The sequence below is a fragment of the Agelaius tricolor genome, unplaced genomic scaffold (assembly GCF_023055355.1).
Source record: "Agelaius tricolor isolate 1412-34295 unplaced genomic scaffold, bAgeTri1.0.p SCAF_6, whole genome shotgun sequence".
Classification (NCBI taxonomy): domain Eukaryota; kingdom Metazoa; phylum Chordata; class Aves; order Passeriformes; family Icteridae; genus Agelaius; species Agelaius tricolor.
The window spans coordinates 8449786-8475655 of NW_027269266.1; the positions used below are offsets into that span (position 1 = coordinate 8449786).

Sequence of the window (25870 nt, forward strand, 5' to 3'; positions counted from 1 at the left end):
GATTGCACAGAAGTGAGTAGAAAAGAAAAAAGACAAATGAGAACTGCAGGCAGATTTGTAGTTAGGAAGCACATTAAAAGAAAATGTAATATTTCCAGCTCTCACTGGCACATGTTCTTCTGGCCTTTTTACAGACCTCTTCTAAGGCAGTTAAGATAATCTGCCGGAAGAGAGAAAATAATTAGGCGAAGGCCTCTTTTGACTTTCACTATCTGCTACAATGAATAAGAATTTTAGGTGGAGGTTTATTCCAAGTGCTAATCAGCAGAGGAATTAATCGCATTTCAATTACGCCTTGTAGGCTTCAGAGTGAACAGCCTGCTTGCAGAACGTCGTGGTTAGCTTTGATGCACTGCCCCTGTCACTCCGTCTGCAGACACAGCGGAAACACTCCACATTCGGTAATCTCCCGGCCCTTCTGTATTAACAAAATACGGAATTCCAGCAAAGTTTCATCTCCTTTGTCAGCCCACCTGATGCAGTGTTAGTGGAGGTAACTGCCTAACCAAAGCAGCAGCGGTTTCAATTCGGTACCAGTAACGGTACGGGAGCACAGCGTTACCCCGGGGGCAGCGCTCGGCACGGCACACACCCCGCTGTTTAACCTCCGGCACTGCCTGACCCGGGCAGCAGCGGCGCCGGGGAGCGCGGGGGTGCCGGGGCAGCTCTTGCCCGGCCCGGCCCGGCACTGCCGAGCCCGCGGGGCTCTTCCTGAGGCCGGGGCACTGCCGAGCCCGCGGGCAGCGTCGGGCTGAAGGCTGTCCCTGTTCCCGAGCCCGCGGGCCGTGCTGGGCGGGAGGCTTTCCCTGTTACCGAGCCCGCGGGCAGTGCCGGCGGGAGGCTCTCCCTGAGGCCGGGGCGTTCCCGAGCCCGCGGGCTGTACCGGGCGGGAGGCTGTCCCGGTGCCAGCCCGTCGCCATCGCGGCTCGGAGCGGGGGCCGCGCCGCTTCCGCCGGATGTCGCCGCGAGGGCTCGGCACCGGGGAGGCGCGTCCCGCCCGAGCGGCGCCGCGATCATCGCCGCTGCTGCTGCTGCCTCCGCTGCTGCCCCTCCCGCCTTCTCCTCCTCGTTGTCCTCATCCTTCCCCTCCTCTTTCTCCGCGCCGCCTGCGGCCCTGCCCCTCCCCGCCCGCCGCCGCGGCTGTGGCTGACAGGTGAGTGCGGGGGCAGCGGGGCGCGGACCCTCCGCCATGTTCGCGGCCGCCCGAGGGGCTGAGGGCTGCGGGGGTCCGGGCGGGCTCCGGGGCAGCGGCGGTGGCACCATGGCTGCGCTACCTGCGCCGTGCCGCCGCCGCCGCCCAGGCCCGCGGCGCAAACCGGGGCTCCTGCCCGGGCACCCCCTCCCCGCCCGTCCTATTCTGCTTGATTTCCGCGTGAAATGACTTGCACGTTCTCCTATAAAAACCCGAAATAAGCGAAAATAAGCTGTCCTTCCTCTTCTGGTGTGTGGCGGTTTTTGAGCGCTTCCAGCCCCAGGCTGTAGGGATGGTTCCAGGTCTGCGGTGGGGAAGCCGAGGGTGCTGTGAGGAGACTCCTCTCGCTAACTTTGTTCGTGTGCTGCTGCCTATCCTGAGGGCAGGCCAGGCCTAGAGCCGCAGTAGTTTACAGGTGGAGTTCAGATCCTCTGACACCTGTACAAATGGAGTAAACATGGAACCCCCAAATTTCTGAAGTGGGGCACAGCTAAATGATGAGGGGAGCACAGTTTATGGTGGCATGGGGTGAATCTGGCCTTCAGCAGTGGGAGGATGGCATGGGAGTGTCCAAGATGGATAAAAGTTGTCTGCAAAGAGCCATCTTCACTAGTTCTCTCCTTTTCTGAGCTAAAACCCCATGAAAATAAGTTCGAGGGAACAACAGATATGCTTAATGTATTCAGGGGTTGAGTGGATGTTAGGTTCCATTCCTTATGCAAAGACAAGGAAAACTTCTTTCAAGTTGTGTTGATCTGTGGCTCAAGGACATCATGATGCTTGTGAGGAAAGAGAAACTTCTATGTCTGTTTTTATCTTTCTTGTCCAGCTTGTCAAATTTATTTTGTTATTGCTGTTAAAGTGGGCTTTCTATAACAGTAATGCCATGGAAGGTTTACGTAAGGAACTGGTGGAACAGCTTCTTGGAAGTGATTCAGTGTCATTGAGTACACCTTGACATGATACAAACGTCTGTTGTTCAGGCACCCATTTTACAACATTACAGCTGCATCATTTTCCTTGAGCAAATTTCTGAAACTGCTTCCCAAGGTACTTTGCTGTTGGCATTTCTTGATGATTTTGAAAGAGAGCTGGTAACCCCAAGAACCCACAAGTATGTTTTCTAATGAATAGTTTAGATTAGATAATCTTTGCGCATGATGTCAGCTCTAATGTGTCTTGTAGTAACTTTAGATGTCACTTTGTGTTGTGGACTTGGGCAATTATTTTAAGAAAAGGTGCTGGCACCAAACATTAGCATTTAAGGCCAACTGTAATGTTGATTGTCTTTTTAATGCCAGTTGTTTATGTGTATGTTTGTCCCTCAACTAGATTTATCATGTTTATCTAAAGATTTTAAGATGAGACTGCCTATTTAATATAGACAGGCCCTTCCACCATCTATTTCTTTGATTCAGGACTTGTTTAAAGCATGCAGTCTTTAGTATGGACTGAAGTGCTTAAGTTTGTTGGTACAGTCACAAGACAAATATTGTGAGTGTGGTGATAATGTCTGATGAGAAGGTCTATGAAATCCTGAAATTGCAAGCCAGAACTAGTATGTGCCAAGCAAGGAGGAATTAAGTGGTATTGCATTCTACAAATTTGAGATGAGATTAGGATCATTTTATGTCATGGAATTTTAAGTCTTGGAGCTAAGACTAGTATGTTGTCTTGTGAGATGAAAGCCAGGGTGAGGGGCTTTATTTGGAGGCCAACCCTTCAAAGCCCTGTGGGGGAGAGTTGGTTACTGCTTTGTGAATGACATCTGAGGAATGGACAGGAATCAGGATTTGTATTTTCTCATCTGCAAGCAATATGTACTGACTATTTTTAGGCTTGCTGTTCAAGATGGTAGGCTGAGTGCTCACAGTGCTCTTACATGGTCTGTTGGTAGGTTCTGTAGTTCTCTGTGCTGGACTACATGAGGTAATGCTTCAAGAATGTGCTGTACAGAGATTATTTATTGGTGCTTCTGAAGAGCTTGCTAGATATATTACAGTTAGAGTCAAAATTACTTGCTTTTGTTCAAGTCTTAAGAATGAAAAGATTTTAGTTTACTATATATTCCCAGATGAAGAGCAGTGATACTAGAGGCCACTGTGCTTGAATAAGACCATAATAGCAATTAATAGATCCATAACAAGTACACAAATATTATTTGTTTAGGGACTAGCAGAATAAGAGTCTGGCTTCTGAGTGTGGTGCAGTACCTCCTTGAACAAGCACCTGGTTAAATTGCCTTTGCTCTTGAACTTCCTTAGGATTCCTCACCCTCAGGTCCTGTATTTGCATCCCTGTGCCTGCATGGAAGCTGCTCCTAGGCTGTTAGGGATTTGCTAATACAGAAATGGGAGCTGCAGTGTCTATGAAACAGCTGAGGAAATAAAGTACCCTTCAAACATATTTTAGGAGTTAACCAGCTGTAAGTAATTTAGCAGGAACTGATGCTGTCTGTTGAATTCTTCAGTAAAGCCAGTTCATCAGTACCTCTAAACAAAGGAGGGTACAATATATACTGATAGGTTACTAACTAGTGTTGAACATAAGATTATATTGTATTTGCACCATTTAAACTAGTTCAAACAGTGAGCACCCTCAGTGAGCACAGGTGGCACTGGTCTCAAAAGGAAGCTTTCAGGTCTGATGATTATTAGTGGACCCAGGAAGGTTTCTACTGTATTAAAGAAGGTCCAAATCCGCTAATTATTGTTGTTTAGTATTGGATGATATAAGCTTGTATGGTGGGAGTTACATTTTTTGCTTTAGCAGACTGTATGGCAGGCTGGGTCAGCCCTGCATTTTGGTGTGACTGCAGCATTTGCTGACATAGTTGAATTAGCAAGATCAAAGCTTGCTAGCTGCAGAACTGGGCTGGCTTATATTTGGATATTGGTGTTAGAAGCTTGCTTAGAGCATGTACTCATTAATGTGTTAAAGTTTTTATCCTTGATTTCAGCTGTATAACATACTTCAAATTTATTGGTGCAGCTTCTTTACTCTGCTTGCTATTGAAAGGAGGTTGTCACCTTCAGTGGTGGATGCCTGCTTTCCCCTTTTACATTTCGAGGAACACCCCGTTTCATTTGAAAGAAAGCTGTACTAAATTTAGAAAAAGAAAAATCAATGTTGTAATGCTTGAGTGGATTTCACAAGGTTTGAGCACACTTATTAGTGTTTCTAGCATCATCTGTGATGATCTGAAATGGTTTTGTTTCCTAAATATTTACCTTTAGCAAAACAGCTAGTCTTACAAAGCAGTCTGTTTAGCCTGATCTTTCTCAGGTGTGCTCTAGTCTTGCAGCTTGCATTGAATTAATGGCACTTGAATGTACAGCATCACTGAAGCAAATTGTTCACTGAAGACCTCAAAATGAAAGTTTTACTCCTTTAAATTTGATTTCTTTGCATATTAATAAAAGAGTGTAGTGGCATATGTTGATACTTAAATTCCCTTAACTCATGAATAATGCTGTCAAACTGAGTTCCATGTAATTAAGAACCTAAAAACTGTAATCATTCTTCTCTCTTTCTGTTTTCCCTCCCTGCTTTGTGGAAAAAAAAGCCCCAAACCCACACACTCCCCTACATTAATGGGCATCTTTGTATTGTAAGGTTTTAGTGCTGCACTAGACAATAATTACTATTGTAAAATGTCTTTGTGTTTTATATAGTATACACAGAAATTTTCTTCTAAGCCATGTTTGAAAACGGGAGATATGAGATGAAGAGATTTAAGCACACACAAATACACTAAAATTGTATGGTTTTTTTTTTTTTCATTTGACACCATCATTTAAATAGTAACTATTGCTATTTCTAAATTCCAAAGAAAATGGAGCAGGGAGATGTTGGGGAAGATGTTGCTGAATCTTCCTGATGCTTTCCCTTTACAGACTTGTGTGTTGTCTTGAATGAACAAAAAAGGAAATGCAATACTGTAGCCATTCTGTCTGTGCTCTGACAGCAGAGCACAGCTTTTCTCCCTGGCTTCAGCTACATGCATATCCCAGGAATTCTTTCCTTTCAGCAGCCTCCTTGTTCTCTGTTCAAGAGCAGAAGTAGGCAAGTATGATTAGTTACTGCTGCAGTGAGTTTTTAAGTCTGGAAAGGCCAGTGTGTGCACTCTTTGTTGGTGCTGTTTCTCTGTTGTAGCTGACTTAAACAGTAATTGGTTACACATCTGCTCTTTACTGTTACTCTGATGAAATACTTCCTGTGACTGAGTACATCTGTTACAGAAAGGTAGGTGGTGGAACTTTAATTTAACACGCTGTAAAATATCCTGTGAGTTTAATTAAACAGCATATCTGAAATACTGGAGTGTCTTTGTGTTCAGCAAGTAGTAACCACCTGTGGTCTAGATGTTCTCTGGGACACCTTTTACTCCCCTACTTCTGCGGATTTATGTTGCTAGAAAGGTTCTCTGAGGCTTTGACAGATCATTGTGTGAAGTCTGTGCAAATGGGGTGTTTTCCAAAACGACGGAGCAGAATAGCTCAGTATGTCTCTTAATCTCACTTCTTAGTAATACGGCACTTGTGAACTGCCACCCTTAGTGAAAATAGTTTAGTAATACAATATGCTTCCTCTTTCTCCCCCTCTCCCTTTTTTCTCAGAAAGTACATTTGTTCAGGCTTTATTATGCTTGGTTGCTAATTTTTAGCTTCTGTGAATTTAGCTTCATTTGATTCAGGAAGCAAGATTCCAATACTTCTTGGTGGTTTCTCCATCCTACTTGGGATGTTACTGAGTAGAAGGAAAGTGACCCTAGTGAATTTTTCTTTTCAGAACCCACTTGGAACACTCAAAAGTTAAGATTAACTATATCTGGCTAATAACATATAATGGATTGTTTTGAAGCACTTTTTTCTTACTTGGTTTCACTGGGATTTGGTGTCTAGCCTTGACTTGTGTTTATGTTTTCCCTCATCCCCCTTTCCTGTTGTCTGGTGTGTTCTAACTACAAAAGTTTCAAAGAATTGAAAGACTTTGACTGGTTTGTGTACTACTGACTGTTTCACTAATCAATATTTAATATGGTTTTCATAGGATATGTAACATGACACTGATATTCTGGACAGGTAATTTTCATTGTTTGAAAACCTTACATAATAAGGGGAATCAGGTAACTGCTAGAAATGAGCACCTAATTTTTTTTAGCATCATATTGCCAAGGATCTGTTTTGTGAAATCTACTCTTGAAAAACTTACAGCTTCTTACTGCTGCAATTGGAATCAGAAGAGTTCTGAAATTTGTCAAAGTGAAGTTAATATTTAAAGGGACACTGTCACTATTTTAAAACTGAATTTAAATCCTTGTTCTCAAAAAAATGTGTTGATTATCGCTCCATGACTCAAAGTTTGTCAGGCTGTTTGGTGGGATTCAGAACAATTCTATAAAGGCAGTGAAGCTATTCCCCTTAACTTCTCCTTGCCATCCTCTGTATGCACATGCCTGCTTGTGGCCTCTTTGGTTTCAGCTTTGCTGTGGCTGTGTGCGCCCTCCTGCCGAGCCTGGGAACAGCTGCATGTTTGCCCTCTCCAGAACGTGCATGGGTGGTGTGTCATGCTGCTGCATGAGGAGAGGGCAGTCCCTGGCAGTGACACTGGCTGCAGGTCAACAGAGACAGTGACAGTGATTCCTACCCAGTCTGCTGCCTTTGCTCACGAGCTGCCAAAGTAGAAACTTCTATGTAGAGAATGTGAGAATTTCACTCTGCAAAGATGTAATCTCATGCATATGACTGTGTCCCTTTAAATTCCATGTGCTAGAGTGTATAGCTGCCAAATCTGCATGTACTGATGCTGCAGTTGATTTGTTGAGGGAAGGGATAGCACCCAGAGGGACTGTGATAGGCTTCAGGAATGCAAACCTCATGAAGTTCAGCAGGGCCAACTGCAAGGTCCTGTACCTTGGGTTGGAGCAGTCCCCAAAATCAGTGCAGAGATTGATTTGAATTGAGAGCAGTCCAGCAGAGAGGGACCTGGGAGTGTTGGGGCATGAAAAACCAGACATCAGGCAGAAATGTGTGCATGCAGCTAATGACAGGCAATGGCACAAGGAGATGTGGACATGTTAGAACTAGTCCAGAGAAGAGCCACAAATGTTATCAGTGTGCTGCAAACCTCTTCTGTGAAATAAAAGCTGAGAGAGGTGGGGTTTTTAGCTCAAGAGGATTCTCTGGGAACACCTTAGCAGGGTCTTTCAATACTTGAAGGGAACTTTGGAGAAAGAGAGACTTATTGCCAGGGACTATAGTGACATGACAAGGGGCAATGATTTTAACCTAAAAGAGGGTAGATTGAGATTAAATAGAAGGAAGAATTTTTTACAACGAGGGTGGTGAAACATGGGCACAGGCTGGCCAGAGAGGCAATGGATGCCCCACCTGTGGAAGCATTCAAGGTCAGGTTGGACAGGGCTCTGAGCAGCCTGATGCAGGTAAAGATGTCCCTGCCCATTGCAGAGCAGTGTGACTAGAGGACCTTTAAAGGTCCCTTCCAATGCAAATCATTCTACTCAAAAAAAGGATATTGCTGGGTAATGTCCTCCAAAATGAAGTAGCTTGGCAGAAAGGGCAGGTGGAAACTGACATACTTAAAACAATGGCTTGTAAGGCATAAGCCACATTAACATCTTTGTGTCTAACAGTCCAGGAGCCACATTTGGCAGGGATTAGAAATTGTCTTTTGGGTTTTTTTACCCCCCTCTGCCCCCAGATCTTAAGTGAAATGGTGTTAATGGATTTATGGGATTATATGTAGCTATGTGTATGAATAAAACTGTCCTAACAAATTTACCTGTGTGTACACTGGCCTTAAAATGTAATCCCAAACTGCAGAATATGGTAACTGAAAGCCATTGAAAGAGTGGTTCCCAAGGGAGCTAGGAAGCAGGGTGGAAGAGGGGAGAATATATATGTGTGTGCTTGGGATTTGATTCTCTTTTGAAAAGAAATAGAAATGTGATGAGCATGGAAAACCTGTTCCTCGTTCTTGAACCATATGTCCATGAACAGGAAGATACTTAGTGAAGCCCAGAAAATTGGCAGTAACTGTTTACAGGATGGACTTTTAGAAAATTTTGTAGAGGAGTCTAGCCACAGTGAATAGCAGAATTTAGGCAAATAAGGAGCTACCCAATGGTAATTTTTTCTAGTCTCTTCTTTAATTTGTGAATATAGCTATTTAGTTACTACTGATTAATCACACATAAAAAGCTCTGATGGGATTAGGTGCAGGGGAGGACTCTGTGGAATCCAGAGGATATGAAAAATAAAGTTTAGTACAGTGCAGGTCACTGGTGCAACCTAAATTTTATTTTAGATTCACTATGGAATTTGTGTCAGGTTACTGGAACACAGTTCTTCCAAAAGCTAATTAAAATACCAAGTTTTTTAATAAGGATGGATGGGCATTAAAATCTTAACTAAATCTAGTCTCATTTTTGATACTAATATCTGTATCTTTATACATTTTCATTTTGTGATATAAAACCCAAAGGAGATTTCAAGCTCATGTTATTCCAGTGCATACTGTGTTTTTAGTAATGCTTTCCTTGGCTTTATGATGTGGTAAAAGCTGCAAACACCATGTCAAAGCCCTGAAGTGGTTAATGCCTGCCTTGTTCATAGCCACGGTGCTCATTCCTAGCGTGAGATCCAGAGTGTTGGCGGATCTTAAATTGGAAATGGTCCTGGGTTTGGTTTAAATTTTCTCTGATCAACTTGTGTAAAAGGAAGCTCAGTTGCCTGGTTAGCTTTGCCAACTCTGCTCTCCTATTTCTCTGCAGACTATTGCACCTATTTTAAGTTTTGATTGTTGTTTCAGAAATGATTTATGCTGGAGAATGAATTTTTATTTTGTTCTTATTGTGCATGATTGAAAAATTTTGGGTAATCAATCCTGAAGCATTTGAAATATTTAACAACTGGTACTCCATGAAACAAAAATTAATTTCTGTTGAGTGTTGGGTTTAAATTAAAAAAATCCAGTAATAAAATGTTTGAAAAATAAGATTTTGAAAGTAAAGAACATATTCTCCATATTTATGCAATCAAACCTAATTTGATTTTTCATATATATTCTCCACATTTATGCAACAAATCAGACAATTTGATTTTTCTTAAACAGGGGAAGCATTGGCTCATACATGGTAATACTGTTTGGTGATACTGTCAGGTGGTTTTAGGCATATTGAAATGCATATATTTGGCTTTATCAAGGTGACAGAAATGAACCACATCACCAGCAGCCTGTTAAGTCAGGCACACTTTCACTACTCTCATAAATTCATGGGCATTTTCATTATTGAAGAAAGTGAAACCGTGAGCTGCCAAAAATGGTGGAAGGTAGTTTTCAGAACTTTTGTAATGAAAATTAGTTTCTGCCTAAATCTGAACAAGGACATCTGTTAAATTTTGTATAGTAATGCTTAAAGTTGAATAATACATTTTTAACCTGACAGTGTCCCTGAATTACCATGTTTGCTTTCATTTTCCAGCTGGGTTTTAATTTTGCATGCATTTCAGTGAACTATAGTATGCATAATAGTTGTTTCCTGGAAGCATTTTGGGGCTGTCTCTGCTGGTGTTCTCCAAAATGAGGAAGGAAGTGGAATTTATTTTCCTTTTGTGGAGGTTTGTTAGCTAATGAATAAATAATGCAGAAGCAATTCCATTCTATTTACGTATATGCATATGGTTTTGAACTTAATGTTATTTGAAGAACAGCTGTAAGTAAGAGGGATCTCTTCTTTTTAATGACAACCCAAACAACTCCAAAGTTCCGTAGAACTAAATACTTCCACGTTGAGAAAAATATTTAAATAGTGGTTTGTTTGGCAAAGCAATTAGTAATGTATAATGCTTGTCCTTAGTTTATCATAGGAGCCTCTGTGAAGCTGTTTTTTTGAAGTAATGCCAATAGAAAGTGGAAGCTGTGCATCTGCTCGCCAGGCAAAGCAGAAACGTAAATCACACAGCCTTTCCATCCGGAGAACCAACAGCTCCGAGCAGGAGCGGGCGGGGCTGCAGAGAGACATGTTGGAAGGGCAGGTAAGGTGCTGCTGCTTGGGACCTTGCATCACTTTTTTATGTCTTTCCTGTGGGGAGAAGCTAAACAAACTTAAATATTGAGGTATGTCCAGTAAAGCTGCAAGAATAGCAGATTTTGTTGCTTGTAAGTGCTCACTGCCTTTGGAGATCATTGATGTGAATGTTGACAGTGTTTCAGGTTGTGTTGAGACCTGTGGAGTTTATCAGCTTCTGTGTTTTCTTAGGTGAATGATCAAGCCATAAAACAGCCTGTTTATTCACTGCAACCTCTCCCTCCCACCTGCAAAAAAAAAAAATCAAGATTGATTCCTGCTTTCTTGGAATAGCAGCAATCCAGAAGTATGAATAACCAAATACTTCTTATGATGACTCTGATAGGGAAAATATTAGTTGGAATGCTGTTCTGCATTCCTTTCCATAAAGTAAACAAATACTGCCTGCCTGACAGAAGTGTGAGCTAACTCAGATTTTTGTTTGTGTGGGTTTTTTCTTGTTTGGCTCAAATGAAGGTGTGCTATTCTGGGATTAAATTTAAGGGAATGAACAGCAGCCACTGCTTCTGTAGCATTCTTAATCATGTCAGAGTAGTGGGTGCAATCTGGACTTGGAGTGTTGCACCTAAAAATTCTGAGATTACCTGTAGGTAAGGCTTCTGTCAGAAGCAGTACTGGCAAATATAAACAAATACCAGTTTAAAAGTATTTATTGTCAAATTGACTACACTGTGTTAGTGTGGGACTGGCAAAGATGATGCAAAGCTTGATTTTTATGAGACAGTTGGTTTGAAATACAAATGGAGTTTGGCTACGAGAAACCTCACACTGAAGTCTGCAGAAACACTGAAGGGAAAACCTGGTGTTTTCTCAGTGTTGTGACTGTTTTATTTTAATTAAATCTATTTTTAAGTAAATCATAGCATTAGTTTTCTGGGAATTAACAGAGCCTAGATTGTTGCTTCTAGTCATCTAGAAGTTGGAGAATCAAGTATTTAGATAGAAAACTCTTCATGCATTTGGAACTACTGCAGCCTTTCTTCAGGAAAGGTGTGAAGGGCAGCTGAGAGGTCAAGATATGCTTCAGCCCTGCATAGTAAACCAAAATGTTAAGCTGTTTTAGTATTTCTTAGCAAACTCTAAGTGTATTAGGCTGTAATGCATAGATGTTTAAAATGTTTTATCTATCATCTTGTTGGATTTTGTTGACCTTGAGCAGCTGGGTGGCAGATTCTATCAAGTAGAGAGAGGGTATTAGTGCCCCTTCACAGTGGAGCTGTAAACCTCATGACATCTAGCTAAGGACTTTTGCAGATAAAGAGATAACATTATTACATGCTGTTTTAATAAGCTGTTTTAAGCAATGCCAACTTTAAACAGAGGAAAGGAAGTGAATGCATTTTACTATGTTGTTTACTTCATTACAAGTTTAGATTTGTTTATACTTTCAGGCTTTGAGAATTGGTTTGAAAAACTTTTCTGCATCTCCTTTTTGTTGCAAAAGTTGTTTAAGAATAAGTTAGTTTCTTCCTTGCTGTGTGAAATTATTGGGTAATTGAATTTGAAATAATTCTTCTAACTTCAGTGTTTTTCTTAATAGTGCTTAATTTAGTATTTTTGTTTAATCAGTTTTGTTTCAAGTTGGTTTTAATTAGGATTTGTTTTGCTTCTGGTCTCACGCTATCAGGGGAGAGGCAGATGAAGAAAGGAATGAGGTAGAGGGGCATAAGGAGCATGGTCCCACTTCTTCCAGCACAGTGCCACAGCTTAAACCAGCTGTGAACCTGGGTGAAATTGTGCACAAAGCAGGTGTGCTCTGTGTCATGGCTATGAGTGGTTTCTCTTGCTCTCTGTTTGAACTTTGGAAATAACCTGCCCAGCCAGGGTCATGGGCGGCCTCTCCCGCTGTGCCTGCAGACAATTCCCGGGGCTGCGGCGGAAGGTGACTCAGTGAAGTGAAAGCTTTTTTAAAAAGAAGTTTATAGCTGGCTACCTGGGTAAATAGTAAATGTAGCAAGCCAATTTACATATTGTGGTCTATGAGCATCTGAAGAATAGAATGCTTGAGTAATATCTGAAGAGGGAAGGATTAGAAGTTGTAGTTTTCTTCACACTTAGTTATGGTTAATGACAAAAGCAGGTAAATGTCAAAAATACATTTAAAATTGTAGTTTGTCTTAAGCTTTGGTAATAAGATGCATTGTGTTCATAACTTTCTAACCCATTGCATAGTCAACTTTTGCATTACTTTATCAAACAAAGGTATTCTTTCTTCTTGATCTGGAATCATATTGATATTAAAAAGAATTTTTTCTCACTTTCTATTTTTTTAAATGAATTGTACATGCATCTTGATTTTATAATTTTTCTCTAGTAGAGAAAACCAAAACAAATTCCATAGGTGATTTGAATTCTATCCCTTGAAAGAGAAAGAATATATAAAATAAATAACTCTATGATGCACAGAGCTATTTGTTTTGTTTCTACACTAGCAGTAGTTTTAATTTGCCTCCTTGCTGGGACATTGAGATAACTGTTAAAATCAGTTCAAGACTGAAGAGTAATTTTATCAAATATATGTAAAGAAAAATATAACCCCCCAGTATTTTGCCTCCTAGGATTCTAAGTTACCATCTGCTGTCCGGAATACACTCCTTGAACTTTTTGGGCAAATAGAGCGGGAGTTTGAAAACTTGTATCTTGAAAATTTGGAATGTGAGTATCTATTTTTTTCTCCAACTTATGAATTGTTCATATTCATTTCATAATTAAAATGTTTACATTGGATAATGCAGTATAATTAGTGTAGCTTTTCTGGGAGCAGTTTAGTAGTTGTTCTAAACTTGTAGCCAAAGATGGAGTTTGTACCTTTTCAGAAAAAGCACTTTATTAGCTCTTTGGTGCAAGCAGTGAGAACTGATGTCTGTGGAAGCCAGTGAAGGTTCTGTCTCCTTATCGTTGTAGGCTCTGGTTATGTTAATCTCCAGAAACTCCATCCAGCCTTTGAAGTTTTTGGCAATGTTTTATATTTACAGGCTTAATTTTAATGATGTAATATTAGTAAATAAAATTAGAAAACCTACTTGCTTGAAAAAGTGTAAAATGGGGTGGTTTTGGATCAAACTACTTACACATTGCATAACCAGCACCTGCAGCTGTTCAGGAGTTTTGAAGTCAAGCAGTCAGATAAAAATTCCAGGTGTTATCTTAAAAAAGATATTTGTTTGATGACAGTGCAGTTGTCTGATAATGTAAGTGATCCAAGGTGATGTAAGAGGATCCAAAGTTAAGTAATACAGGTCTATAAAATTCCCTTGCTGGAATTTCAAGCTGTGTTACATTGGCTTGGATTCTGAATTGTGGAATATGTCTGATTTGGGTCCAAGTCAATTTTTTTTCCACACCTAATCAGTTCCCACATTTAAACCAGACACATTATGGAAAAAAAAAATTCCTGCCAGCTTTTTTTGACATGTTCTGGGTTTTTTCCTCTTAAAACCTGTGATTATTTTGGTTAAAGGCTGTCATCAAAAGTACGCATTTTTTAGCGACAATTTGCACAACTGAACTCTTGGCCTCTTGCTGAGAAGTTGGTTGGTAGCAAGAAAAGTAGAATTTCCATCCCCAGCCTTCAGAAATACTTGTCAGAAAACAAGTGGTGGATTTGTACCCTCCAGAGTATGATTATTTTCCTTCTTTTCCATTTCCATTTCTTTATCTTTCTTCACCTCACAGCTCTAATTATGATTGTGATCTCTTTTCACCCCCCTGACAATTTCTAAATTTTTCTCTTCTCGTGCTCAGTCTAATATTTTTTATTCTTGGTCTAATTCCTACACTACTGCAGGAGTTATTGTACACAGAATTAAAAAAAAAATAAATTCCAAAGTATAAAAAATAGTCATTTGCAGCACTACATTTCCTGTGAGACTCTAGTAGTAGACAAGTATTCAGGAAGAATGCTATTTTGTGGTTAATGAAACCTCTGTTAAGAAAGGATTTGCTAATTCTGTGGCTAAAATATTTATGATGCCACAAGTTTTCTGTCTTCTGCTGGATTTAACTGAATACAGATGGGCCATGCATTTCACAGAAATTGAATAGCCTCATTTATTAGTAAGAGTAATTAGAAGCCTCCAATACTTTGCGTGGTATCTGGGTCAAGGTTGATCTCTGGAAAATTCAGTATGAGTCTTGCTTTATGTCTTGGTGAGACCTGCTTTTATAAAATCCCAGTTCATCTCCTTTCCTCTCCTTAGCAGAAAATACCTTACTTACTAACCATAACAGCTCTTAAATAATGTGTTAGTGCTGTTATTAATGATAGTCAGTTTCTGTAGTAATGTGAATTTCTGGCTTTGTTAGTGCGACGGGAGATTGATACGCTGAATGAGCGCCTAGCGGGTGAAGGACAGACAGTCGATGGTGCTGAACTGAGCAAAGGACAACTGAAAACAAAAGGTAAGACAGCCACAAAGAATCCTAAACCAGTATTTTTGAGTCCACTTTTTTGTACTTTGTTGACCAAAACTTAGAATGTTACTGAAGGGAATGAATACCAGTTACTTATACAAACAAGCTAATGCTGTATTTGAAATATCTTCCTTTGAACTTATTTGTCTCCACAGCCAGTCATAGTACCAGTCAGCTTTCTCAGAAATTAAAGACAACTTACAAGGCATCTACTAGCAAGGTATGAGACAAATTAATCTCTACTCCATGTGTACTTGTGAAACTAACGTGATTGTCTTTTAAGTTGTGAATTGTGGTTTTTTTTTAGCTGGGTAGCACTGGTCTGTAAATAAATCTGCCTCCTGAAGAGCAGTATGTTTATCTTGGATTCATCAATGACCCATTACTTCAACCATACCATATGATATTGTTACAATAATTGCTCACCCTTTTTGAAGAAGGGATATTGGAGGGGAGAGAGTGTGCACATGTGTATGTGGGAGTGATGTTTTGTAAACAGGACTAAAAAAATAATTCTGTTTCTGAGGGAAATAGAGAACTTGCTAGTGGATTTCTGAATAAAGATTTGGGTATTGCAGTTGAAATGGGGATTTAAGTAGGCGCCTCTATGTGTACTATTACATGTTCCTTTTAAAAATAATTTTTAATTTTAGCTATGAGGCTAGAACAATTTGTTTCCTTTATGTTGCAAGCCTTGCTCATCAGTAGCTAGTGATGTTTTTTTGCTTGGTGTACTGGCACAGTTAACCTTTCTGATGCTTTTTATTTTGTACATCTGCATCAGCCTGGTATTTTTGCTTCCCTCACTCTCTCCTCTTTTTCAGTTTTTGCAGAGAGTTTACCTGCTGCTCTTTTTTCCTCTATATCAGAGTCATTTAATGATACATTATTAAGGTTAAATAAAATGTGAGCAAACCACAGTGGAATCTGGAATGTGAACCAGCTGTATAGTCAGCTCTGTGGTGACCTGTAATGCAGGCTGATATGTGGTGTAGGTGTCTTGGAAATGCCTTCTCTTAAGTATGAAAGTTTGAGAGTAAGAATAGGGTGGTGAAATAGACTGAAGCTACTGTGGTTTATGTGGTCTCCTTTTTATTTTGTTGTTTTTCAAACTTTTATTCTTGCCAATTTGATGTATAAAGGTGCCTCTTTCAAGACTTAATGACTTGAAAATTTTTTAATGAGACCACTTTAATAGTGACAACATGATATTAATAGGGGTTGTATAGTTTTGGTGCACCTACTATGTAGTTATGAATTTAATACCCTCTAGTGTTTCTAGTGTTGTGTTTTGTGGGGTTTTTTTTTGTTTTGTTTATGGGGTTCTTTTTTTTTTTTTTTTTTTGGGCTTTTAAGGCAAGTGTTAAATCCTTGTCTTCTTTTACTTTCTTGCAGTGTAGCACTTTTATTTTTTCCTGAGCAAGACAGGCAGACCTCACAGCTTCGCCATGGGAAGCTGGGAAGTATGAGGAGGAGGAGACTCCTGGGGAGCTGATATGCATGCACAGCAAAGCAGCCATGAGTAGTAGAGCATGAAGAATTTAATACCTGAACATTATGCTCATCTCTTGTATCAATTGGTAGCCAACAGATATCTGCATGTGCTGATGTATTTTGCAACTTGGAGTCAGAATGTACTGGGGAGTAGACAGGAGCTGAAGGAAGTTACAACACTGAGAATATCTCTGTCCAGTGTGTTCTCTGAGATCTTAATGCAGTTCACAGAGGTGCTTTATTTCGACCTCTCCTTCCTCCCCACACAGAAGAGTCAAAGCTGTAAACTATTGCCTCTTGACCCACAGAGAGACTATAGCAAACATAACTTTCTAACAAACCATGATTTTTCCATCTCTACCCTGACTGGATGTAGTTCCCCAATACCCTGTCTGAGGAAAAATACATTTAGAGTTTTAAGAGTTCAGCAGCTTTGAAAGTTTTATGGCTGTACTTCTATGAGCATTGAATGAACAATGCTGTTTCCCAAAATGGTTGTGTTCCAAACTCCCTGGGGCAGGAGGTCACAAGTTTTCTGTTCAGCCCTGCCTTTATACTACTACCATACAGGGGTTTCTTAGGTCTGTGGTTTTTTTGCATTGGTTGGTTTTTTTTTTTGCCTGTGGAAGATTAGGAGAGGCTTAAGTCTTACAAACCAATTGTTTTGTGTAATTGCACACAGCTACATTTTTCAGATTGGCAGTGCATATAGAATTATTTTTTTTCCTGAAAAAATCTTTCACTATTTGCTTAATCTAATGAGAAGGCTGATCCTTGACTGCTTTAATATTGGTAAAAAATAGTAGGACAGGTAAGAAATACTAAAGCAATCTGTTCATTCTCTTGGAGAAAATGCTGAAGTAAACATTCTTAATTCAAGCCCTTCATATGAAATTTCCATACTGGAATATTTTTCATCACTTAGCTATATATCAAGTTGGCAAAACTCATTTCAGAAAAGCATGGTTTTAGCAGCAAGGGTTTTCCACCAGTGTCCAAATCCTGAAGAGGTAGATTTAACATTTGGTACTGTTAAAAGTCATTTTTTTGTTAATGGACAAGATTCCATAATTTAACTGCAGTTGGTTTTAGATGCAGGAATCACTATATGAAATTCATGTTTTGATATTAACAAAATGTAATAGCTGCTGTTAATGAAGCCTGGCTTATGAAAGTTGTTACAACATCAGGGAAGCATCAATTGTTTATGCAGAGTCCTAAAATAAGCTGAAATGATGTAACTTGCTCCATCCAAACTAAATACCAGGATCTCTGATTTGTCTAGATCAGGATAAAGTCTCTTAAAAAAAAAGTATTTATGCACCCATTAGTTAAAAGGAAAAAAACTTTTTTTTGGCTATGTAGTTTTGACCTCACTGCCTAAAGTTGCTTCACAGGACATTGTGTTCATCAGGCACAGTGTAATGATCCTGGGTTGATCAGGTTTTCATGCTTATTTCTAATGTGCCTGTTTGTGTAAGAAACTTTGTTACAGGGTGCCTCACTCTGCTTGCCATGCAATTGTTTCATTTGTGTTCAGTTTTCACTTGTTCACATAGTAAACAATTGTTTTCCTATTTAAAAATATTTTTGTAGAAGGAAGTACATGAAACTGTATCAATTTAAGAAAGAGGACAAGCAAAGCTGAAACACACTCAGAATGTGCTTGGTCGTTTATTTGTGTATGATGATCTACAGAAGTTACTTCAGAAATTTTCTGCACTACAGACACCTCTTTTTAGCAAGTTGCATGTTCTTTAAATACTTCCTTTCCTGGCTTGGGACATTATTTATGTGTGTTTAGCAAAGCAGGAAGTAGCCCAGGCCCTGTCTAGTTTATCCAATTACTGGTCTGTGAGGTGAAGGGCAGCAAAAAAGGAAAGGAAAAAAGAGCTTGGAAAAAGTGTGTGTTGAGTAAATATCTGTATCAGGATGTTTACTGCTGGATAGTGTTTTTGAACTCTTCTGTGTGTTAATTAAAGACTGCTAATACCTCAAAAGGATTTTTACATCCTTGCCATTAAATAATCAGTGAAACCACTGTCCAGCAGTTCTGTGTTTGTTGATGGGTAGGGGATAGCTTCTCCTAAAAAACTTCTGCATAGGGGTTTGACTCAACATTAGAAAGACAGAATAGAATGCAAGCACAGGCTGAGTTGGAAAATACCAAGTTTGGAGTTTGAGCTGAGTGCTGTATTAGTCCTTTCCTGTTAGTACTTAATTCAGCTGTTCCATTTCTCATACATGAGTCCATTTAATTTGAGGACTGTATTCAATGTGAAAGTTGTATCTGTAGGATGGTGTTCAAAATGTAGGAAATTCTGCAGTATGGTTGAACTAATAATCTTTACTATTAGCCCATTTTCTTTTCAGTGCATCTGTAATGACTGTTCCTTCTGCTGCTGTGAAACCAAAATGCATATTAGCTGATAATTTGGAATTCAAATAGGGCATTATCATTTCATCATTGGAGAGTTGACATGCTCAGGGTTTGGAATGCTCTTAAAGATTTTCTTTTAGCTTTAAAAATCTTTTTTGAAGTAATTTGCTTTAATGACATACTTAAGACCTTCTATTTTAATACCAGAAACTAATGGGATTTAACCATAGTTTATTGTATCTGAAATGTAGACTTAATTAACTTTCTACCTTTTACTAAGCTGTAGATAAGTCTTAATGTGATTTGTGTTGATGTATTTAAAGGTTTTGATTTAACTGGTCAAATACCTGCCTGTAATTCCATGCAGAGGAAAACGCTGATAAATTGAAGTTGTCTTTTTGTTTCAGTTTAACAAAGCTTTTGAGGTAGTCTTTCTCAAAGAAGAGTTAGGAGCTTCAAGACTTGTGGGGTAAAAATAGGGTATTTGTAATGGTGGTCTCACCTTTTTTAAGCCATCATTCATGACTCTTGGTTTCAATTGTCTCTGGAAGTGTTCAGCAAGAGAAACTTTTTTTTTGAATATTGCAGTTCCTTTATCTGAAAATGTAGAATTTCTGCAATTTGCATCCTTTCTGTAGATGCTGAGTGTTTTGAGCACTCCTGCACTGTAGTGACTTGTAGTTTTACTTTTTTACTACACTTTTCTTCCTTTTGTTTGATATTACTTATGCACATAGTAATTTGGATTTAATGAGCCCTCTCTGTTTTTCCCCTAATAGCTTAACTTGGAGGGAGCATGCTTATCAAATGTTTAGATGAGTTTGACATATATTTTTAAAAGCTTCATTACACAAATAAACAGGCATATGCTCTCAGGTTAATGTTTGATTTGATTAGCTTCATGCATTTTTAAAGCAAAGCAGCCATGAGTGTTTTAAATTGGAATGTTTCTGGTTTTACTAGAGTTATATAATAAGTACATTTTTTTTCAAAGACATTACACTGGCTAACAGTGACTATCTGAGTTGCCAGATGTACTTGTTTGGGAATAGGCAAGGAAAGTTTTAAGGTCTTTTGCTGGGTTTGCTCTTCTTTTTTTTTTTTTTTCCCATTAAAATCCTTACCCAGACTGAATGAGACATGCCCTCTGTAATTGTACAACTCATTATTCCAATAAGATTGCATTATTGTAGTACAGAATAGTTTGCCTTGCATTCTGTAAAATGGCTGCTATTAAAAAGGAAAAAAAAAAAGAGATATGTTTGCATCCAAACTCACTTTCCTACCATCAAATGTCAAATTTTTGACAGTAGTGATTTGTCAGAATATTAAAGGATCATGGAAAAGTTAATATTTATTTTTATTTGTGAGATAATTACCTTATCTTGGATCGATGTGGAAAAAAAATGTTGGTGTCTCTGCTATTTCAGATTGTATCCAGTTTTAAAACTACAACATCAAGGGCAATCTGTCAGCTGGTAAAGGAATATGTTGGCCACAGGGATGGTATTTGGGATGTCAGTGTCGCGAAAACTCAGCCAGTGGTGTTGGGAACTGCATCTGCTGGTAAAGTTTTGTGTTGCTTGAATATTTAGAAAATTCTGGTTAAGTCCCTAAGCTATAGCAAATACAGATCCAAAGCATACTCAAAAATTGAGCTTCACACTTGAAAGAGTCCTTTTAAAGAAGTTCTGTAGCTGAAAAATTCTTAAAATTGGAATTTCCTTTTCCTTAGAAGGTTCAAGCATGCTTGTTGGTCTTCCTAAAGTGTGTGCCAGTTCCCTTCCATGCTGGTCACACTCTCCTTAGTCAGCTCTGGCATGTTGGGTGGGGTGGGTGGGTGGGATGGGGAGCTGTTTGCCTGGGGAGGCCTCTGGCCCAGAATTCCATATGGCTGGATACAGAGACCCCTGCAGGCTTTCTCTCCTAGCATTGTTTAGTTTTTGTTTTATAGAAGCTGTATATGTGGTCATAGTTTGCATATTCTTGTATTCTTGCATTCTGTCTTTTGCCTCAGGACACTGGGGCAGCTAAAAATCTTAATTTTCAGTCCTATTTACTTTATTAGATTTATTCCTTCCACTTGAAGGGGTACAAGTACTAATGAACAAGTCACTAAATCTATTATAGTCTAAAAATCAATGTAGAGACTTGTGTAGTTTTGGAAAATTATTAGGAAAATAAATCATAAGCAGATAGAATCAGTCAATTTGAAGTGACATTCTTTTGAAGCTGGAACAGAATCTGAAGGTATTTACTAGACTAATATTTATGGACCAGAAATCTCTGCTTCTTGAACTGAACTGTTACAATTTTTATGTGCCTGCTGAGGGGGCACATTTTGTCTTTGTGTGGGACATCTTGTCTTTGTCCTGATTTAACCTGGAAACCTCCTGGAAATTCTCCAATTCAGCTTTAAGGTACTACCCACTTAAATACTGAAATTAATTATTTATTTTTGGGTGTGGCAGGATAAAGGAGTGGCATTTGGATTGATTTCCTTTTTAAATTAATTTTTTTAGGGCTCTGCAGTGACCTGTGTGCATTTGGGATTTCCATACAGGAAGTAAATAGATTGTGCATAGAATTCCTGTTTGTAGTGGCTGCCTTTTTCACCATGGAGTGCTTCCTCTTTTTTTCCCCCTGAGTCTCATGATACACAGCTGGAGCATTATACAGAATTTGCCTTTCAATTTGCCTTGCTGAAAATTAATCTGATTAGGACAGCACCTTTACTTTTTGGGGGAGTTGTGTACAATGATAAGAAAATGTTTTGTATATAAGGTGGTAGTCAAGAGTTCTACATTTAAAATCTATTTCATATGGTATGCACTACAGTGGAAGATAACTTGTTTGTTGAAAGGGTAAAAATGAAAAACATATGTTTTTAACTATTTACAGCTGCTTTTTAATCTTTGTAGATCACACTGCTTTGCTGTGGAGCATAGAAACAGGGAAGTGCCTTGTCAAGTATGTAGGGCATGTTGGCTCAGGTAAGATAAGGGCATGTTGTGGAAACTGGGAACAGAGCATGGGAGGGGGAAATGTGTTTTGGGCAGCTACAGAAATGTTTATTGTGGTTTCACTTGCAGGGTTGCCAACATCATTAACAAGTCAATTGCGAAGTTCCTCTAATTTTCATACAGAGAATGTTTTCTAATATGATTCTTTATTGGAGAGGCACATTAAGACAGTTCTGTAAATGCTAAATGAATAAACAAGTCCATATAAAGAAATTTACAGGCACAGTTACGACACTCAGAAGTGAAATGTCATAACTCATTGTGGTCTTGTGCATGTGGAGAACAAAAGAAGCTTATATAATCAGAAATTAGCTGTCTTGCAGGATCTCTGTTTGAGTTAGAACTACAGATGCTAGGTGAATATCTTTTTGCACTTCTTTGTTTAAGATCTCTATAATCTGCTGCATAATGCAAAGATCTTGTTTTTAAGACAGTTAATTAAATATGGGTATTTTTCTTTCTTTTTACCAGTATGAATATTGTGGAAACTGTTTTTTAAACCCCTCTTTGGGTGGGGACGTGCAGTGCAGTGAGTGTCTTTGATGTTATTTTTTGGTGTCCAATTTGACAGAAACTTGATTAACACCCTTCTGCCTCTTAGTGAGTTAGAATACAGGATTTTATAGACCAAAACTGGAGAGGTTTTCCATAGCTTTAACTTGCTGTTGTTACCTGTGTGCTTTGAGTGACCATACCCTGGGAAAGTGAGGAACCCAGTTATTGACCAGGATTGTTTGGTTAGGTAACTCAGCACATCACGTGAACTTTGTGGCAAGGGTGCAAATAATATTAAATTCTTTAGAACTGCTTCAGCTGTGAGTTGTACTTTTTTTTCCTGCTACATTCCTTCTAGCTCCTACAGCACGAAGATAAATGCACAGAAACAACTGGTAACATGTTAATGCTTTCAGATATCTCAGGTTGTTTGCTGCATGGACCTCTAAGTTCTATGAAGTCATGTTTGAAAACTTCACTCACTTGAACTTTCATGCTGGTAGTTTTCTTTTAAAATTGGTATTTGGATAACTATGAAAATAACAAGTTCTAACCTGTATTTAAACAATTGTGTTTAAACAACTGTGTTTGAACAACAATGAAAGATAAATTGTATTGTATATACATTTTATATTACTATATACATCTATAAATTTTAATAGAAATAATGTATTTTTTATGTAATAAAACTTCTTTTGTTTGACAATTGATTTGAAGTGGTGCACCAGCAGCTGGTGTACCATAAAGTTAGTTCAGTTAGTTCAGTTTAAGGAGTATTTTTTTAGACTCATTACACCATGTTCTCCCAACAACATATGCATCTATTTTACTTGTATAATGGATGGAAGTGAGTTCTAAGTTTTGTCTTGAATGAATCATATGAAATGAATTGAAGAGCTTTGTTAGTTGATGACATTCTTGCAGGACATCCTGTTTTCATTACATATGATTGCAGGACTGAAATCTGATTTGTGTTACTTGCAACAGATTTTCAGGCATTTGTTCTTGCAATGCTGAGTAATAAGCAGGATGTTAATGGTAACATACAGTAAGTTTTCATTGAGTTAGAAATAATTATGAATGGTTAAATTCTCTGTATGGAATTCCAGAGCATTATCTCCTGTCAGCTTACATATGATTTGAATGTGGTTTGTCTATCCTCTCTAACATGAACCACTTGTACTAGATTCAGGAAATAACTTGCTACAAAATGTGTTGTATGTAGCTGCTTTCAATTGTTTCAATTGTAGCTGTTTTCCTTGATACTACACTTCCATATCACCTTAAAGATGACTACCAAAAATTGCTGAAAACTTAAGACTACTTGATTTTTCAATGCTTTTAATGATAAAATATTGTGAATCAATTCTTTTAATATACTAACTTAAAACTTTTATTTTGTTTCATACAGTAAACTCCATAAAGTTTCATCCCACTGAGCAAGTGGCTCTTACAGGTATGTAAAGCTTTTTCATATGTTAAGTATGTTAATCTTGATGGAAAATAAGTGTAATTTGCTAGTTTGTTCTGGTTGTAGCCTCTCTCCCTATTGCTTGTCAGCATCTTTGTTGATTGAATTATTTTTACATTTGAAGGCATAACAAATCAGAGCTAGATCTTGCCATCTGTGTTTTTCATGTCATGTTGTCATTTGTGCTTGTCTGCTCCAAACCAGACACTTAGAATCATACATCAGGTGAATGTTCTGGAATTCATCCCAGAGTACTCAAAGAACTAGTGGGTGTTATGGCAGGATACCTCCTGATTACCTACCAAAGTTCTTGGGAGTCTGGAGAGGTCTCTTCTGACTAGTGTTATTCCAATATTGCAAAAAGGGTATGAGGAAAGAACAGTGGAACTACAGAGCTGTTAATCCAATCTCACTTCCTGAACAAATTATGGAGATTATACTGGATACTGCTGAGAGGCATTTAAAGGATAATGCAGTCATCAGGCACTGTCAACATGGGTTCACAAAGGGAAGGTGCTGTTTAATTAATTTGACATCTTTCTAGGATAAGGTCACCTGTCCAGTGGATGAAGATGTGGTGGATTAAGTTTGTCTAGATTTTAGTAAGGGTTTTGGTGCTGTCCTTCAGTCTTGTTCTGGACAAGTTGTCCAGCTGTGGGATGAGCTGGTTCATGGTCTGCTGTGTGGGCAGCTGGCTGAAGGGCAGAGCTCAAAGGGTTGCAGTAAAAGGGGCTGTCTGCCTGGCAAAGGATCACCAGTGGTGTTCCTCAGGAATCAATTCTAGGGCCAGTCCTGTTCTATAGATTGATCAATAGATTTATGACCTCGATGCAGGAGTTAAATGCATCATTAGCAAGTTTGCTGGTGATACCAAACTGGGAGGTGCTGCTGATTCTTGTGAGGGACAGGAGGCCTTTCAGAGGGATCCAAATAAATGAGAGCACTGGGTGCTATCCCACTAATGGGATGAAATGTAACAAGTTCCAATGCCAGATGCTGCAGCTAAAACAGAGTAAGGCTGAGCACAAGTATAAGTTGGGAGAGGAGTGGCTGGAGAGCAGTTCTAATCCTGCAGGATTAGAACATGTTTGTTCTGACCACAGCAAGGACAATCTTGAGTTTGTCCTTAGTTAATAATGAATAAGTCTATTTTAAAACAGATGGAGTTAAAACCACATGGTGCCTTCTGAGCTGTAAACTGCCACTAGTTAAGCTGAGTTGTTTAAGGCAGAAGAGGAATAGCTTCACACTTGCTATTTTTGGATTTCTTGTTAAAACCATGATGAAAAAACATTTAATGGCAGAAATCATTGAATAAAGAACCCCAGGATTTTGAGCAATAGTAAATGAATATCTGGTGATGTATTAAATGCCTTCTTCAAATGCTACATACTGAGCAGGGGTGAGACTCACGTTCTGATGTGCAGTATTCAAGTGCATGTTTCACTGTAGGAGTGATTAATTTGGAAGCTGCTTATATCTTGCATAATGACTTATGTTTGAGATGTTGAGACTTGTTTACCATAAAGTTCATACTGGTTTCTGTTACGAAAAGATGCAACTTAGAGAGTACTGCTAAATGTAATATTAAAGCCTATTTTTATTGCCCATGGAAATAGTCTTACTTATTCTCTCTTTTTTTTTTTTTTGCTTCTCTTCCTCTGTGCAGCATCTGGAGACCAGACAGCTCACATCTGGAGATACATAATACAGTTGCCTACACCTCAGCCAACTGCAGACTCCAATGTAAGCAATCAGCTTGCTGCAAACTGAACTAATTGCACAGCAATTTCATCAGATACAGGTTTTATGATAAGACTGAATGTTAAATTTACACATAATTTAATATTACATGATTTCAGGACTGCCAAAGGTGGGATTTTAAGGTTTTAGTTTATCAGCTGCATTTCAGCTTTTCTTTGAAAAGAGACTCCCTCATGATTTCAAAAGCATTTGGTGCAGAATAGAATTTACAGCTTCAAGTAGACGAATTGACTTTTTGTTCAAGGTAGTAAATGTGTAAATGAGCAGTCAAACAACTTCTTTTTTGTAATAATGAAGTTCTTTTTAAACTGGTTAAATTTTTGTAGCATAACTTACTGAGAAACCTGTATTAGCTATAGTTCCTGTGGATTGAAAACTGATGGTAAAGACTTGTAATTTTGGCATTTATTTGAGTCTTCATTGATTTCTAATCAGTCCTTGCCAGCACATATCACACTGTCTGATTTTGTTGTCCCTAGGCCTTTCTTTAGTCAGTATTTAATTTAAAGTATAAACCTGTTAAATG

General features: G+C 38.8%; 1 protein-coding gene across 2 annotated transcripts in view; it reads left to right on the top strand.

Annotated features, from left to right (window-relative positions):
* The first annotated feature begins 921 nt into the window (after nucleotides 1-921).
* The window catches only part of WDR37 (WD repeat domain 37), a 44476-nt gene continuing 19527 nt past the window's right edge, over nucleotides 922-25870 (top strand). Inside the window, exons 1-10 of one of the 2 annotated variants that reach the window (XM_071428636.1) lie at nucleotides 923-1153; nucleotides 6245-6276; nucleotides 10074-10251; nucleotides 12863-12959; nucleotides 14610-14705; nucleotides 14873-14937; nucleotides 20022-20157; nucleotides 21513-21584; nucleotides 23521-23565; nucleotides 25250-25326. In XM_071428636.1, the coding sequence (XP_071284737.1) occupies nucleotides 10114-10251; nucleotides 12863-12959; nucleotides 14610-14705; nucleotides 14873-14937; nucleotides 20022-20157; nucleotides 21513-21584; nucleotides 23521-23565; nucleotides 25250-25326 (726 nt within the window). In that variant the 5' untranslated portion in view covers nucleotides 923-1153; nucleotides 6245-6276; nucleotides 10074-10113. Of the gene's footprint in view, nucleotides 1154-6244; nucleotides 6277-10073; nucleotides 10252-12862; nucleotides 12960-14609; nucleotides 14706-14872; nucleotides 14938-20021; nucleotides 20158-21512; nucleotides 21585-23520; nucleotides 23566-25249; nucleotides 25327-25870 lie in introns of both variants that reach the window. The other variant, XM_071428637.1, reaches the window with a different exon arrangement.